The sequence below is a fragment of the Magnolia sinica genome, chromosome 15 (genome assembly GCF_029962835.1).
Source record: "Magnolia sinica isolate HGM2019 chromosome 15, MsV1, whole genome shotgun sequence".
NCBI classification, from domain to species: domain Eukaryota; kingdom Viridiplantae; phylum Streptophyta; class Magnoliopsida; order Magnoliales; family Magnoliaceae; genus Magnolia; species Magnolia sinica.
Genome location: NC_080587.1, coordinates 77,379,005 through 77,391,621, shown reverse-complemented (window position 1 = coordinate 77,391,621; position 12,617 = coordinate 77,379,005). Strand labels below are relative to the sequence as shown.

At 42.7% G+C, this 12,617-nt stretch overlaps 1 protein-coding gene across 1 annotated transcript; it reads left to right on the top strand.

Moving 5' to 3' along the window:
* Window positions 1-804: 804 nt before the first annotated feature.
* Window positions 805-12,391, top strand: LOC131227227 (O-fucosyltransferase 36-like). Its single transcript, XM_058222977.1, has 3 exons — window positions 805-2,194; window positions 11,408-11,654; window positions 12,090-12,391. Exons 1-3 carry the CDS (start codon window positions 927-929, stop codon window positions 12,264-12,266), a joined length of 1,692 nt encoding a protein of 563 aa, XP_058078960.1. The 5' UTR covers window positions 805-926; the 3' UTR covers window positions 12,267-12,391.
* The last annotated feature ends 226 nt before the right edge of the window (window positions 12,392-12,617 follow it).

The window sequence follows — 12,617 nt, the reverse complement described above, 5'->3', positions numbered from 1 at the left end:
TCCAGTGGACCCCTTAAATTAGACGGAAAAAGGGATGGACGGCCTGGATAGACCACATATATTCAAGGTGGGCCCAACTGAGTTTACTCAAGGATAAGAGCGTACTGAGTAACTCAGTAGGCAATCCACGTTTACGGGGAGCGGATTAGGTGGACTCACCAAAGACGGTACGGCCCTTACCATGGGGCCCACTACGCTGTCCATCCGTTTGGCCAGATCACTTTAGAACATTGAGCTAGAAAAATGAAGCAGATCCAACTTCACATGGACCATACCACAGAAAACAGTGGTAATTGACCATTAATGGGCCACGAAAGTTTTGAATCAAGCTGATATTTGTTTTTTGGTTTTCAGTTTAGAAGATCCTTTCAACAAGTTAGATGGCAAATAAACATTGCGGAAATACTACGGTGGGCCTTAAGAAGTATTTAATGGGAGGGCGTTCAATCACTACTTTTTCCAAATAGCATGGTCTACCGGAAATTTAGATCTTCTTAGTTTTTTTTTTGGCTCATTCGTTAAAATGATCTGGTAAAACGGATGGACGGAGTGTATATAGAATAAATACATCAAGGTGGAACCATGGTAAGAGACGCACGTTCTTCGGTGAGGCCGGGACCGCACCTAATCCGCTCCCCCGTTTGTTAGGTGAGAGAGCTGAGCCGTGCCCATCAACGCATCAAGCGCATTGTAGCAGGGCTCCCTCTGAGATGTCTCGAAACCGCGCGACGCTTTGAGAGAGAGAGAACTGACATTTCACCTCCCCCACTCAAAACCGAATAAACGCTGCTCTCTCTCTCTCTCTCTCTCTCTCTCTCTCTCTGTGTGTGTGTGTGTGTCTGTCTAAACCCTCAAACAAATCAAGATCAATCACAGCCGTTCTCTCCCGGGGATTTCATGCTGGAGGTCCTCCTTTGAGCGGAGAAATGGATCGAGAATCATACAACGGAGAAGAAGACGAGCGAGGCAACTTCATCAGTCCAAATTCAACGAACCAGATCCACCGCTCCACCTTCGAGATCGGAAAATTCAAAACCTGCTTCGTGCGGGACTTCACATCCAACAAGAAATACCTATTCGCAATCTGCATTCCACTTCTCCTCATTTTCATCGTCTACTCCGTGGATCTTCCCCATATTTTCCCTACCTTTTCAACTGTCCACGTCAATTCTCATGGCAGCAACCGGATGCAGGAATCAGAACTGCAAGCCCTCTACCTGTTAAGGAATCAGCAATTAGCGCTTTTCAATCTTTGGAATCGTACATTGACCTATTCAAAGTGCAATTCTTCGAATTCAAATTTGAATTCCTCTTTGGATTCGAATTCGACGCACCAAATAGATGATTGTTCCCCGTCAATTTCGTTTGATGATTTCAGATCAGCGTTGCTTAATCAGATTAAGCTAAATAAGGAGATTCAACAGACTTTGCTGTCCGTTCACCATGCAGGGAACACATCAGAGTCAGTAGCGGAAAATGTGGGCCCTGCATTAGGCAGTTTCAGCCTGAACACATGCCAGAAAGCTGATCGAACGGTGGGAAGAACAATCGAATGGAAGCCAAAAGCCAACCGATACCTGTTCACGATTTGCTTGTCAGGTCAGATGTCTAACCATTTGATATGCTTACAGAAGCACATGTTCTTCGCAGCTCTTCTCAACCGCATACTAGTTTTCCCGAGCCCAAAATTCGATTACCATTACAGTCACATTATAGACTTTAATCAAATAAACAAATGCTTTGGAAGGAAGGTTGTCATATCCTTTGAAGAATTTGTGGAAATAAAGAAGAATCACTTGCATATAGATAGGTTTATCTGTTACATAGCAGTGCCTCCTTGTTTTGTGGACAACGAACATGTCAAGAGGTTGAAGTCTTTGGGGCTTTCTATGGGTAAATTGGAAGCCGCTTGGCCTGAGGATGCCAAGTCTGAGGAAGCAAAGAAGAGGGTCATTGGAGATATAATGCCGAAGTTTTCTTGCGATGATGAAGTTCTTGCAATTGGGGATATGTTCTATGCTAATGTGGAGGAAGAATGGGTGATGCAGCCAGGTGGCCCACTTGCTCACAAATGCCAAACTGTCATCCAACCAAGTCAGCTTATTGTCCTTACAGCCCAGCGGTTTGTACAGACTTTCTTGGGAGTGAACTATATAGCTTTGCACTTCCGACGACATGGATTTTTGAAGTTTTGGTATGCTTTCCCATTCTCTCTGTTTCACAATTTTAGATTCTATGTTGAGGATGAATGGCATTATCTTGCATTTAGTAGTTGGCAATATTTGAATTGGGCCTATGGATACAGTAGGATTGTACGAGTCACAACTTCCACTAGCTATTGCTGCTGAGTGGTTGAAAGATACTGCCCATCAACTTTGTTAGTAATAGGTTTTGACTTTGTCATGCAAGAGACCACTAAGTGTGTTTAAATATTTGTTTTTTATTTTCTCTCTGGATAAGCTTTAACCTACGTCTTTGAAACTTTTCATGATAGAGAACTTCTGAGGGTTGGGGTTTTGGTTATTGTTTCTATGTGCTGAAGTTAGCGTATGCACTAGGAAAAACTAAACCAATCTTTTCAGATCCTTGCCTGCTTCAATCTTTGCAGCTGTGAAAATCTGTATCTTATTCCTTTTAAGAATTGGGTACCACTGTCTAAGATGAAAGAAGAAAAAAGTAACTCCAAAGCTGAGTGAGTGCAACTCCTTCGACTTTAAAGCTAGCCAAAGTCTTTAATTTTTGTTGGTCATAGCCGCTAAAGATCCTCAAGCACTGTTTCAGGTGCTTAGCCATGTTCTCTTGGTTAAACGGCAGATTGCAAAAGTTTTACAATTGACTGCCCACCAAGCATCAACTGTCCTCTTTTATTTGGGCTCTTGGAATTGTCTGTAGCACTAGCAGAGGATCACATTGACACCAGTTAGGCACCAACCCTCCTGGCCCATTATAGGTTATTGAAGGGCAGTTGCCATTCAAACCATGAAGCACGAAGCACCAAAGAACATGAAAGTTCCGCCATTCCACTCTCTCAAGGGCCATGACCTGAGTTAGACCATAGGTCATCTTATGACCTCCATCTACATCCTATTGGGCCTTCCCCTTGCACCTTAAAAGACTTCAACATGTACCAACTCACTCATTTTAACTGCGTGGTTCTTGGTCTTCATTGCACATGACCAAACCATCTAAGTCTACTTTCCTTCATCCCATTACCTAGTGGTTATGCTCCTAAGTTCCCTCTAATGCATTCATTTCTAATTCTATCCTTCCTCCTCTTGCCACTCATTCATCTCAACATCCTAATTTCAGCCACAATCATCTTCTGAACATGTTGTTCCTCAATTGCCCTACATCTTGAGCCATAGAGCATGGTTGGTCTTATAGCTATCCTATAAAATTTCCCTTTTGAGTTTGAGTAGGTTTGCTGCTCAAAAATCAAGATACATGATTGCCAATAGAACTTGCAAGCCAATAGGGTCATGCCACAGACTACACTTCTTTGCACAACCATTGCTAGCTATCCTGAAGAGGAATTTGCAAACCATTGATGTCTAGAGCATCCAATGCCAAATGAGCCTGTTGAGCATGAACTACGAATTCCCCCAACTAGCCCTCTTAATGATGTAGGACGGGAATCAAGCACATTCCTAATACACATAGATTAGAAGAAACCCAAAGAGAAATCGACAAAATTCAGCATAGTTCGATCTAGAGCTGGGCATCGGTCCGGATCGGATCGTATTGTATCCAAATCGACCCGATCCGAAGTCTCAATGGCCTGACCCGAACTCGATCCGATCAGGGACCGAGTCTAGGTCACCTGACTCGGACCGATCCGATGCATGGTTGACCTGACCCGAACTGAGTCCGACTCGGTCAAGGAAACCGAGTCGGATCGGGTTCGGTAGGATTCGGATCGTATGAATTTAATCCAACTGTTTCATGTGGTGTGGTCTACTTCAGCCTTCAATATACTGCCTTTTTGTGCTCAAGGCCTAAAATGATATTTCAAAATGGATGAACGGCTTAGATAAAACATATACATCAAGGTGGGCCCCACATGGCTCTGAAAGAACTCTCCCTACCGTATCCATGCTTTTACCGAACACGTGTTGACGTGCACTGCATGAAAGGGGCAGTGAGTGCTTTTCATGCAAGGACTTGCTGTAACGACGTTAGCAAGTTATGTGGGTCTAATCATGGGGTATGTGTTATATCCAAACCGTCCATCCATTTGGTGAGCTCGTCATAAGGCTTGTGACGAAAAATAAGACAGGTCTAACTATCAAGTGGACCACACAAAATGTTTAACTGTGAAAATCATTCTCTGCTGCTATTTGTGGTGTGATCCAGATGATCTTTTAATATTTTTCATTTTTTGAATAATGCTCTACAACGATTTCTAAAAATATATGAACAGTGTAGATATAATAACTACATCATTGTGGGCCCATATAACTTTGATCTCCTTTGAACCGTTCGTACAACTCAGAGCTCAAGGAGCGTTAGTTTCTTCTTCGCACGCCACAGCCAATTGGCCTAGGCTACAGCCTACAACACAGTAGCTAGTGCTTGGTACTGGGACACGGATTGTGTACTGAGTAACTCAGCACGCTAAGCATACCGAGTAAACTCTGTGGGGTCCACCATGATTTACATATTTTATCCACTCCGTCCATCCATTTTAAAAGATAATTTAAGGGCTCTAGACCAAAAACAAAATATATCCAAATCTCAAGTGGGCCTCACTACGGGAAACAATGTGAATTGAAATTATACCGTTGAAAATTTCTTAGGGGCCACAGAAGTTTTAGGTCAATCTGTTATTTGTGTTTTCCTTTCATCCATGTCTTTGTGATCGTATGAACAGGTTGGATGACAAATACACATCACTGTGGGGCCTACAAAGGTTTCAATGGTGGAAGTCATTATTCCCACTGTTTCCTGTGGTGTGGTCCACTTGAGCTTTGTGCATGCTTCAATTTTCGGCTCAACCACTAAAATTAGCTGGAAAAACGGATCTAGGACGTGGATAACCCACACACATTCATGGTATGCTCAACTGAGTTTACTCAGTGCGATAAAAGCGTAATGAGTAACTCAGTATGCAATTCGATTTCGTGGTACTGACGCTGAGGGAAACGAATTGGCTACTCCTTGTGTTCGGTGATCGATGGGCCCCACCATGATGTATGTATTTCATTGATGCTGTTCATCCATTTTTACAGATCATTTTAAGGCTTGATACAAAATATTAGAGGGATAAAAATCTTAGGTGGACCACACCACAGGAAAACAATAATGATTGGATATCCTCCATTAAAATCCTCCTCAGTCTCCGGATCAGGTCGAATCTGATCGAATTGGATCGGTCGATTGACCACGATCCGATCCAAATCCGAAAATTATTCGGATCTGAAATCCCTAACCCGATCCGCACCGATCCAGGCCGTCGGTTCGGTTCGGATCGGGTCGGATCGGGTCTGATTGGATCAGCTTTGCCCAGCTCTAGTTCGATCTGATCGACCTTTGTGGTCGACTAGTTGAAATTCTGCCCGAAATTCCAGATTGCTTGCTGGATGATTTGTGCTAGTTTAGACAAGTCAAAATATTGTTCGACAGGTCAACAGAACAGGTCAACAAGTCGAAAATCACCAAATTTTTTATTTAAATATCTGGACACTTTTTTGTTGTTTCGACCTGTCGAGTCGACAGGTTGATAGATGGCAAAAATTTACACGTTTTTTGGAATTTGTTTACTTATTTTATTAGAACTCTTTGATTACGTTTTAAGAATTTGTTTAGGGTTATTTAAAGGGTGTTAAACTCATTTTTATAATGAATTCAATAAATCAATTAAAAACTTCGTAGAAATTCTATTTCTTCTCGTGGGTTCGAGATTTTTCTGTTGTGGATTCAATAGCACCTTGTGGATTCAAGGTATTTATCAATCAAGGAAGACGATGATCAACCTCATCATGTCCTATCTACGCCAGTTGGTATCGGAGAGAGGCTTTTCCTCGAATCAGTGGCTTCTAACGACGGGTCGGGCACTATCTCATGGACGATGCTTTAAGGAGTTATACTTTAATGGCGATAGCTTTCGAGACAGTGCAGTGACTAGTGAGAGTATTGGCAAGTCATGCAAGGGCTGCAGGCTGTCGTCGATTGCATGACGAAGGCCATAGGGCAACTCCGTGTTCATGGTCGTGATCCACCCCTGGTAGGCACTGGAATTCGTAATCGTGCTGATCATAGGGCAATGCTGACGATGAATCGCAGAATCACACCCGAGAAGGTGGAATCCAGCAACATGATTCCCCCAACATTCCAAATGAGTCATTGATTGGATAGATCAGATGAATCGGGAATTCAGGATGAAGTCGACCTTCCTAGTTTCAACGGCTAACTCCACATCGAGGACTTCTTCGATTGGCTACTTGAAGTCGAACGCTTCTTTGATTAAATGGATGTCGTTGAAAAGAAAAAGGTTAAGCTTGTGGTTTACAAGTTGAAGGGCAGAGCTTCAATTTGGTAGGAACAATTTCAACTCGAGCGGATGAGACAGACAAAAGCGCCAATCTGTACGTGGCTGCAGATGAAGCAGTTGTTATACGCGCGATTCCTCTTTCGAGATTATGATCAAGTATTGTTCCAACAATACCAAAATTGTCGACAAATTAGCCAATCGGTGAGGGGGTTTGTAGAGAAATCCGGTTGTTTGTCGGCAAGAGCCGACCTAGTCGAGAAGGAGTCGCGACGGGCCGCCAGATTCGCCAGCGGAAGAACCAATCCAATACTTTTAAAGCGGACAAGCAACATCTCGTAAACGAATGGGATTTCATCAAACACTCTAAGGAGACGGGAGTGATGGTGCCACTAGTAGAAAAGAAAGTGGATGTGGAGTTCGTGACCATTCCAGAAGAGATGTAAAACCTGTGTTGCCAGAGTTCAAGGTGATTGTGCTCATCGAACTTCCTAACGAATTATCCCCTATGCAGGAGATTGGTTTTTCTCAGGTTGAGTTTGTCTCCAACGACACAAAGAGTCAATCTACTGACCAGGCCTAATTTGAGGTTATATATGCCCGAGTTCCTAAACCTACACTCAACTTATTTCCATTGCCTAAACTATTTAGAATAAGTGTTGCGACGAAGAATATGACAATTCGGGTAGCAACTACTCATGTTGATGTCGACTGCGCTCTCATCGCTAATGAATGCTTGCATTCTGCCTCCAGATCTGAATCCAAAAGCATTTTTTGCAGCCTGGATGTCAAGAAGGCTTACGACCACGTCGATTGGGATTTCCTCTTGTATATGATGCAGCGAATGGGGTTCGGGGCAAGATGGAACAGTTGGATCGCTGAATGCATTCGATCGCCTTCTTTTTCTGTGCTGTTAAACGGCTCGCCAAAGGGTTACTTTAAAGGCAGCAGGGGTCTCAGACAAGGGGACCCTTTATCTCCCTTCTTATTCCTTCTCGTGGGTGAAGCTCTCTCTTGTATGCTCCACAAAGGTCAGGCTGAAGGCATTTTAAGCGGCATTAATATTGAAGGTTTAAGCAGTCCGGTTTCCCACGTTCAGTTCGCAGATGACATCATGATTTTTTCAGAGGCCTCCACCGAGAAGATGGACAACCTGCGCACAGCTATCCGGTGTTTCGAGGCCTTCTCTGGTCTTCGGGTCAATATGGGCAAATCTAAGCTTTATGGGGTTAACCTCGAAGAAGGTGAAGCTCTCCCATTTGCTAATCGATTCGGCTGTTGGGCAGACTCTTTTCCGACGTCCTACGTCGGCTTACCGCTGTGTTTAGGGTCTCCTCCCAAATCTGCTTGGAGCAAAGTGGTCAACAGGTTCGACAAATTTCTGGCTAAATGGCAATGCCGCTTTCTATCCCTCGGGGGTCATCTAATGCTTATCAAATCAGCCCTCTCCAACCTCCCCGTCTACTGTATGTCCTTATTCAAATGTCCTGCTTCTGTGTTAGCTTCCATTGACAAGTTGCGCCGCGATTTCCTGTGGCATGGTAAAGAGGACAAGAAGAGAATGCACTTGATGGCCTGGAAACATGCTTGCAGCCCTTACAGTAATGGTGGAGCAGGAATCAGAGACCTCAAGAGAATGAACAAAGCTCTCCTTGGCAAGTGGATATGGAGGCTGGGTTTGGAGGATGGCAGTTTATGGAATTCTTTGATTAAGGGTAAGTATGGCGGTTCGCCAGGGGGGTGGTGGACCTGCCCTTCTTTGGCTAATAGAGCCTCCAACTTATGGAAAGGCATTCTTCTCATCCAAAACGAGATCCTTAATAACATTGGATTTGAGCTTGGTAGGGGAGACAATCAATTTCTGGAAGGACCATTGGGTCGGCAACAGGCCGCTTAAAGATGTTTTTTTCCCTATTTATCGGATAGCCTCCAATAAGGATGTCAGTGTCGCCGACAACTATTCTTGTATAGGCGGAAAGACAGAGTGGTCAGTCCAATGTCGAAGGAATTTGGAAGATTGGGAAATCCCAATTCTGGCTAAATCTGTTGGAGTGCATCTACAAATCCTTCCCCAGCCCCGAGGCCAATGACAAAATTATTTGGAAATTGGAAAAGTCCTCTGTTTTCTCTGTTCGATCATTCTACAAAAGGATCCTTTACCCTATATCGCCTGACGCCTCCCATCCCTCGGCCCTCGTTTGGCCTATCACAGCGCCCCCCAAAATAACCGCCTTTGCTTGGCTGGTTGTCAACAAGAAGATACTTACCATAGACAATCTGGAAAAAAGGGGAATGATTCTTCCCAACATCTGTCTGTGCTGTATGAAGAATGCGGAGTCAATAGACCACTTATTAATTCACTGCCCGTTCGTCTCTCACATGTGGGCGGATTTTGCTAGAAGATTTCAGCTCAGTTGGTGCATTTCTAGCTCTGTGGATCATCTTCTTCAAGCTTGGCTCGGCATCAGATTCCAAAAGAAGAAGACTCAGATCTGGAGGATGATTCTCCCAGTGATTTGGTGGTCGGTCTGGGTTGAGAGAAACAATAGATGTTTTAGAAATGCCTCTTCCTCGGCCAAGGCCGTTTCTCTCAAAGTTTCGTCGATGGTGGTTGAGTGGGCCACTTATGTTGAATCCCTTAGGGAAGAAGACTTTTCCTTTCTCGTTGGCTGACGCTATCTCAGCGTAGCCTCTTGCTTTTTTGTTGTTCTTTTCTGTTTTCTCTTTCTTTTTCTTCTTCCTTTTGTTGTTTTCTTGTTTTTGGTTTAATGAATATCGTAACCTTTCAAAAAAAAAAAAAAAAAACTACTCATGTTGATGTCCATGAGAGATCAGAGAAGCCTACTGCAGAGTACAAGGAATATGCTAATAAATGTCGGCACTTGAAGTAGAACACGTATCGTGAACCAAACTGGAGCACGAGTTTATTTCAAGTGGAGGGGTATGATGTAGGACAGGGATCGAGCACATTCCTAACACACATGGATAGGAAGAAACCCAAGGAGAAATCGACAAAATTCAGCATCGTTCGATCGGGTCGACCTTTTTGGTCAACAGGTCAAAATTCCACAAGAAATTTCAGATTGTTTGTTGGCTGATTTCTGCCAGTTTAGACAGGTCGAAATACTGTTCACAGGTATGTTCACAGGTCTGTTCGACTGCTCGAAATACAACATTGAGTTTTCACCTACACGACCATATCTTGCAATAATTTCATGGATTATTGTTCTGTGTTAGCTTATACAATCATTGACTTAAAAGGACCGGATGAAATTTTACCATAGAACAATGGTGAACTGAAATTGTTGATCAGCTTTAGATTAGAGCCGCTTATTCTTGCCTTGTCTATTCTTTTATTTTCTTTTTCTTCTTTGATCCTTCTCTTGGCTCTTCTAGTTGATCAATATGCATATACTATCTCATCCTTTGAGTCATATATCCTTTCTTGGGAATCAGTGATGTACCTGGTAAATGATAAGGGGCATTGACTGCAATATAATTGATTTAATGAAGTTAAACGGCTTTGTGCATGAGCTCTGGCTGATTGCATGTTTACCTGTGTCATCCAAGCTGAGTTTGCCATAGGTGCAGCAGTGACTGGGTGCAATCAACATGTATATGATGACTGTGTTGATGTTGCAATTTACTGCATGGAGGATGGGGTTAGTTTTCCCGCTTGATCTCCATATGTTGACAAACAGCGTATGTTTTTTAATTCTTTGACAGTTGATGGATCCATATGGAGAGATCTAGATTTTCATTACTAAATTACTCATTTTTTCTGATGATTCTCGAAAATTTTATCCTAACAATGATATCTATGTGAACCACAAGGAATGCTCTAGTGTTTGACTCGGACACAAAATTGCCTTTTGTGAGCATCTGTCATTATTCTATCCATGATCAGAAGGTGATTTATATGTGACCGCTATCTCTTCACCTGCACACACACAAAGAAAAAAAGAAAAAAAAAAGTGCCAAGTGCAAATTCCATCCAGTCATGGATTAGACTGCAATAGAGGCCAAACAACAGTATTTTGGCGTGTAAATAAAACACTGGTGATTTTCCACAAGCCATTTGATCCCATTTGTTTGCTTTTGTGGATGGTGGTCTGTATTTGTTCATCAATCCAAAACCCTTGATTCTTTGTTACTCTTGTGTCATTCAGTGGATAATGTTTCTACTCAAATAAAGCTTGGTGGCCTGTAAGAACTTTTCTTTCCCTGACGTCTGTTTTTCTTGGTTATTAGTAAATATGGAAGCCAATCTGCTGTCCCATTTTCTCCACTTTTAGATGTGTATCATCAACTAATGATCATTAAATTTGAAAAATATATTCCCCCAATTTCCACTGTATGGTATGCTTTTGATTTGTGGTTCTAGAGTTCCTCCGAAAGTTGCAAGAGGGGCATGGTGCTTCTGAATATCTGCCTCCTCTGTTTCAAGGATTCAGAGTCAGTGGATCATATTCTCATCCACAGCTGCCTAGCTAGGGATGCCGATCTCAATCGCTGTTTTGTATTGATCTTGGCATTTGGGTGGCCCAAGGAATAAGATTTTCCTTGCTGGAGAGTTGCTTTATTAGCTGTTTTTGGTCTGTTTGGGGGGAGACAGATGATCCCTGTTTCTAGAGTAGAAGCAGCTCAGCTTTGGTGGTAATTTGTAAAGTTCATCAATTTATAAGGGAGTGGGTGCCTTAATTGTCATGGTTGTATTTTTGTCCTTTCTTGTTTCCTTTGGGTTGTTTTTCTCTCTTTCCTTTTTGTTTAACTTTTCTTTTTCACTGTTTTGTTCTAATAAAATCGGTATCTTTCAAAAAAAAAAAAAAAAACGTATAGTATGCTTTTTCTTCTTCATTGATTGCAGGAAGTCACTGCTCTTGCAGTAATGTTTCTAATGTTAGGTATTTTACTCCTCAGCAATGTGAAAAAGGAGAGCTGCTTTTTTCCGGTTCCTCAGGCAGCAGAGTGCATTCTTCGAGTGGTGGAGAGGGCCAATGCGCCAGTAATTTATCTGTCTACAGATGCAGCTGAAAGTGAAACTGATCTTCTACAGGCACTAACCATGCGGAATAGCAAGACCATACCTCTAGTGAAAAGGCCAGGTCACAGCTCCTCGAAATGGGATGCATTGCTGTACAGGAACCACATCAGTGGGGATGATCAGGTGAGCTTCTTTTTATTCATTTCTTTCTGTGAACTAAAGAGTAGATAAAAGGAAACAAATTAAACAAACGCAAACAAGATTTATAATGATCAATTACTCATAAACGTATAATCGACTCAATGCAGACTTGGGTCAGGCAGTCACTGGGTTTCTGTAGAACCTGGTGACAAAGGAGTGCATGAAGAACTCCTTCCTGACCTGACTGAACTTTGAGTCGGAATGTCTCGAGTCTGTGACATGATCCAACATTTATGTATTTATTATCGGTGGACTCACAAATCAGCCATTTAGATTTTCTCAGAACTTCTCAGAACATAATGTGTGGAAGTTCAGAAACCTCATAACTACATTTTTATATGGGTGATTTTTGTTGGGAACTATCCTTTCACCTACTTGGGTTTAAGCTATATGGATGCCTTTTTTTACCCCCCCAAGGTTGAAGCCATGCTGGATAAGACGATCTGCGCCATGTCAAACGTGTTCATTGGGTCATCGGGCTCAACATTCACTGAGGACATATTCAGGCTCCGGAAGGACTGGGGATCAGCATCGGTTTGTGATGAGTATATGTGCCAAGGCGAGCAACCTGATTTCATAGCTGACACGGAATGAAGAAGAGTGGTCATGCTTTTGGTGTGCTTTCCTTCTTTTCACATCATCAATTGCTATGCTACAGATGGTTGCCTGTAATATTTCAATGTGCAGTTAGTATATGTATATCATTCTGTTTTGAGTGAGTGCTGGGCTTCTTGCTCCAAAAAAAAAAAAAAAAAAAATGAGAGGGAGGGAGGGAGGGAGGGAGGTTTTTTGTGTGAAATTCATACGGCTGTCAATGTATGGATTCCAGTGGGGTCGTACAGTACTCATATCTGGGCTAATTGGGATTGGGTCTTGCTGGGTCTGAGTCCTGTTTTTGAGGATCCCGACCTAGTTTGGTTACCAGTCAAGTGCCGGTCAGGTCTT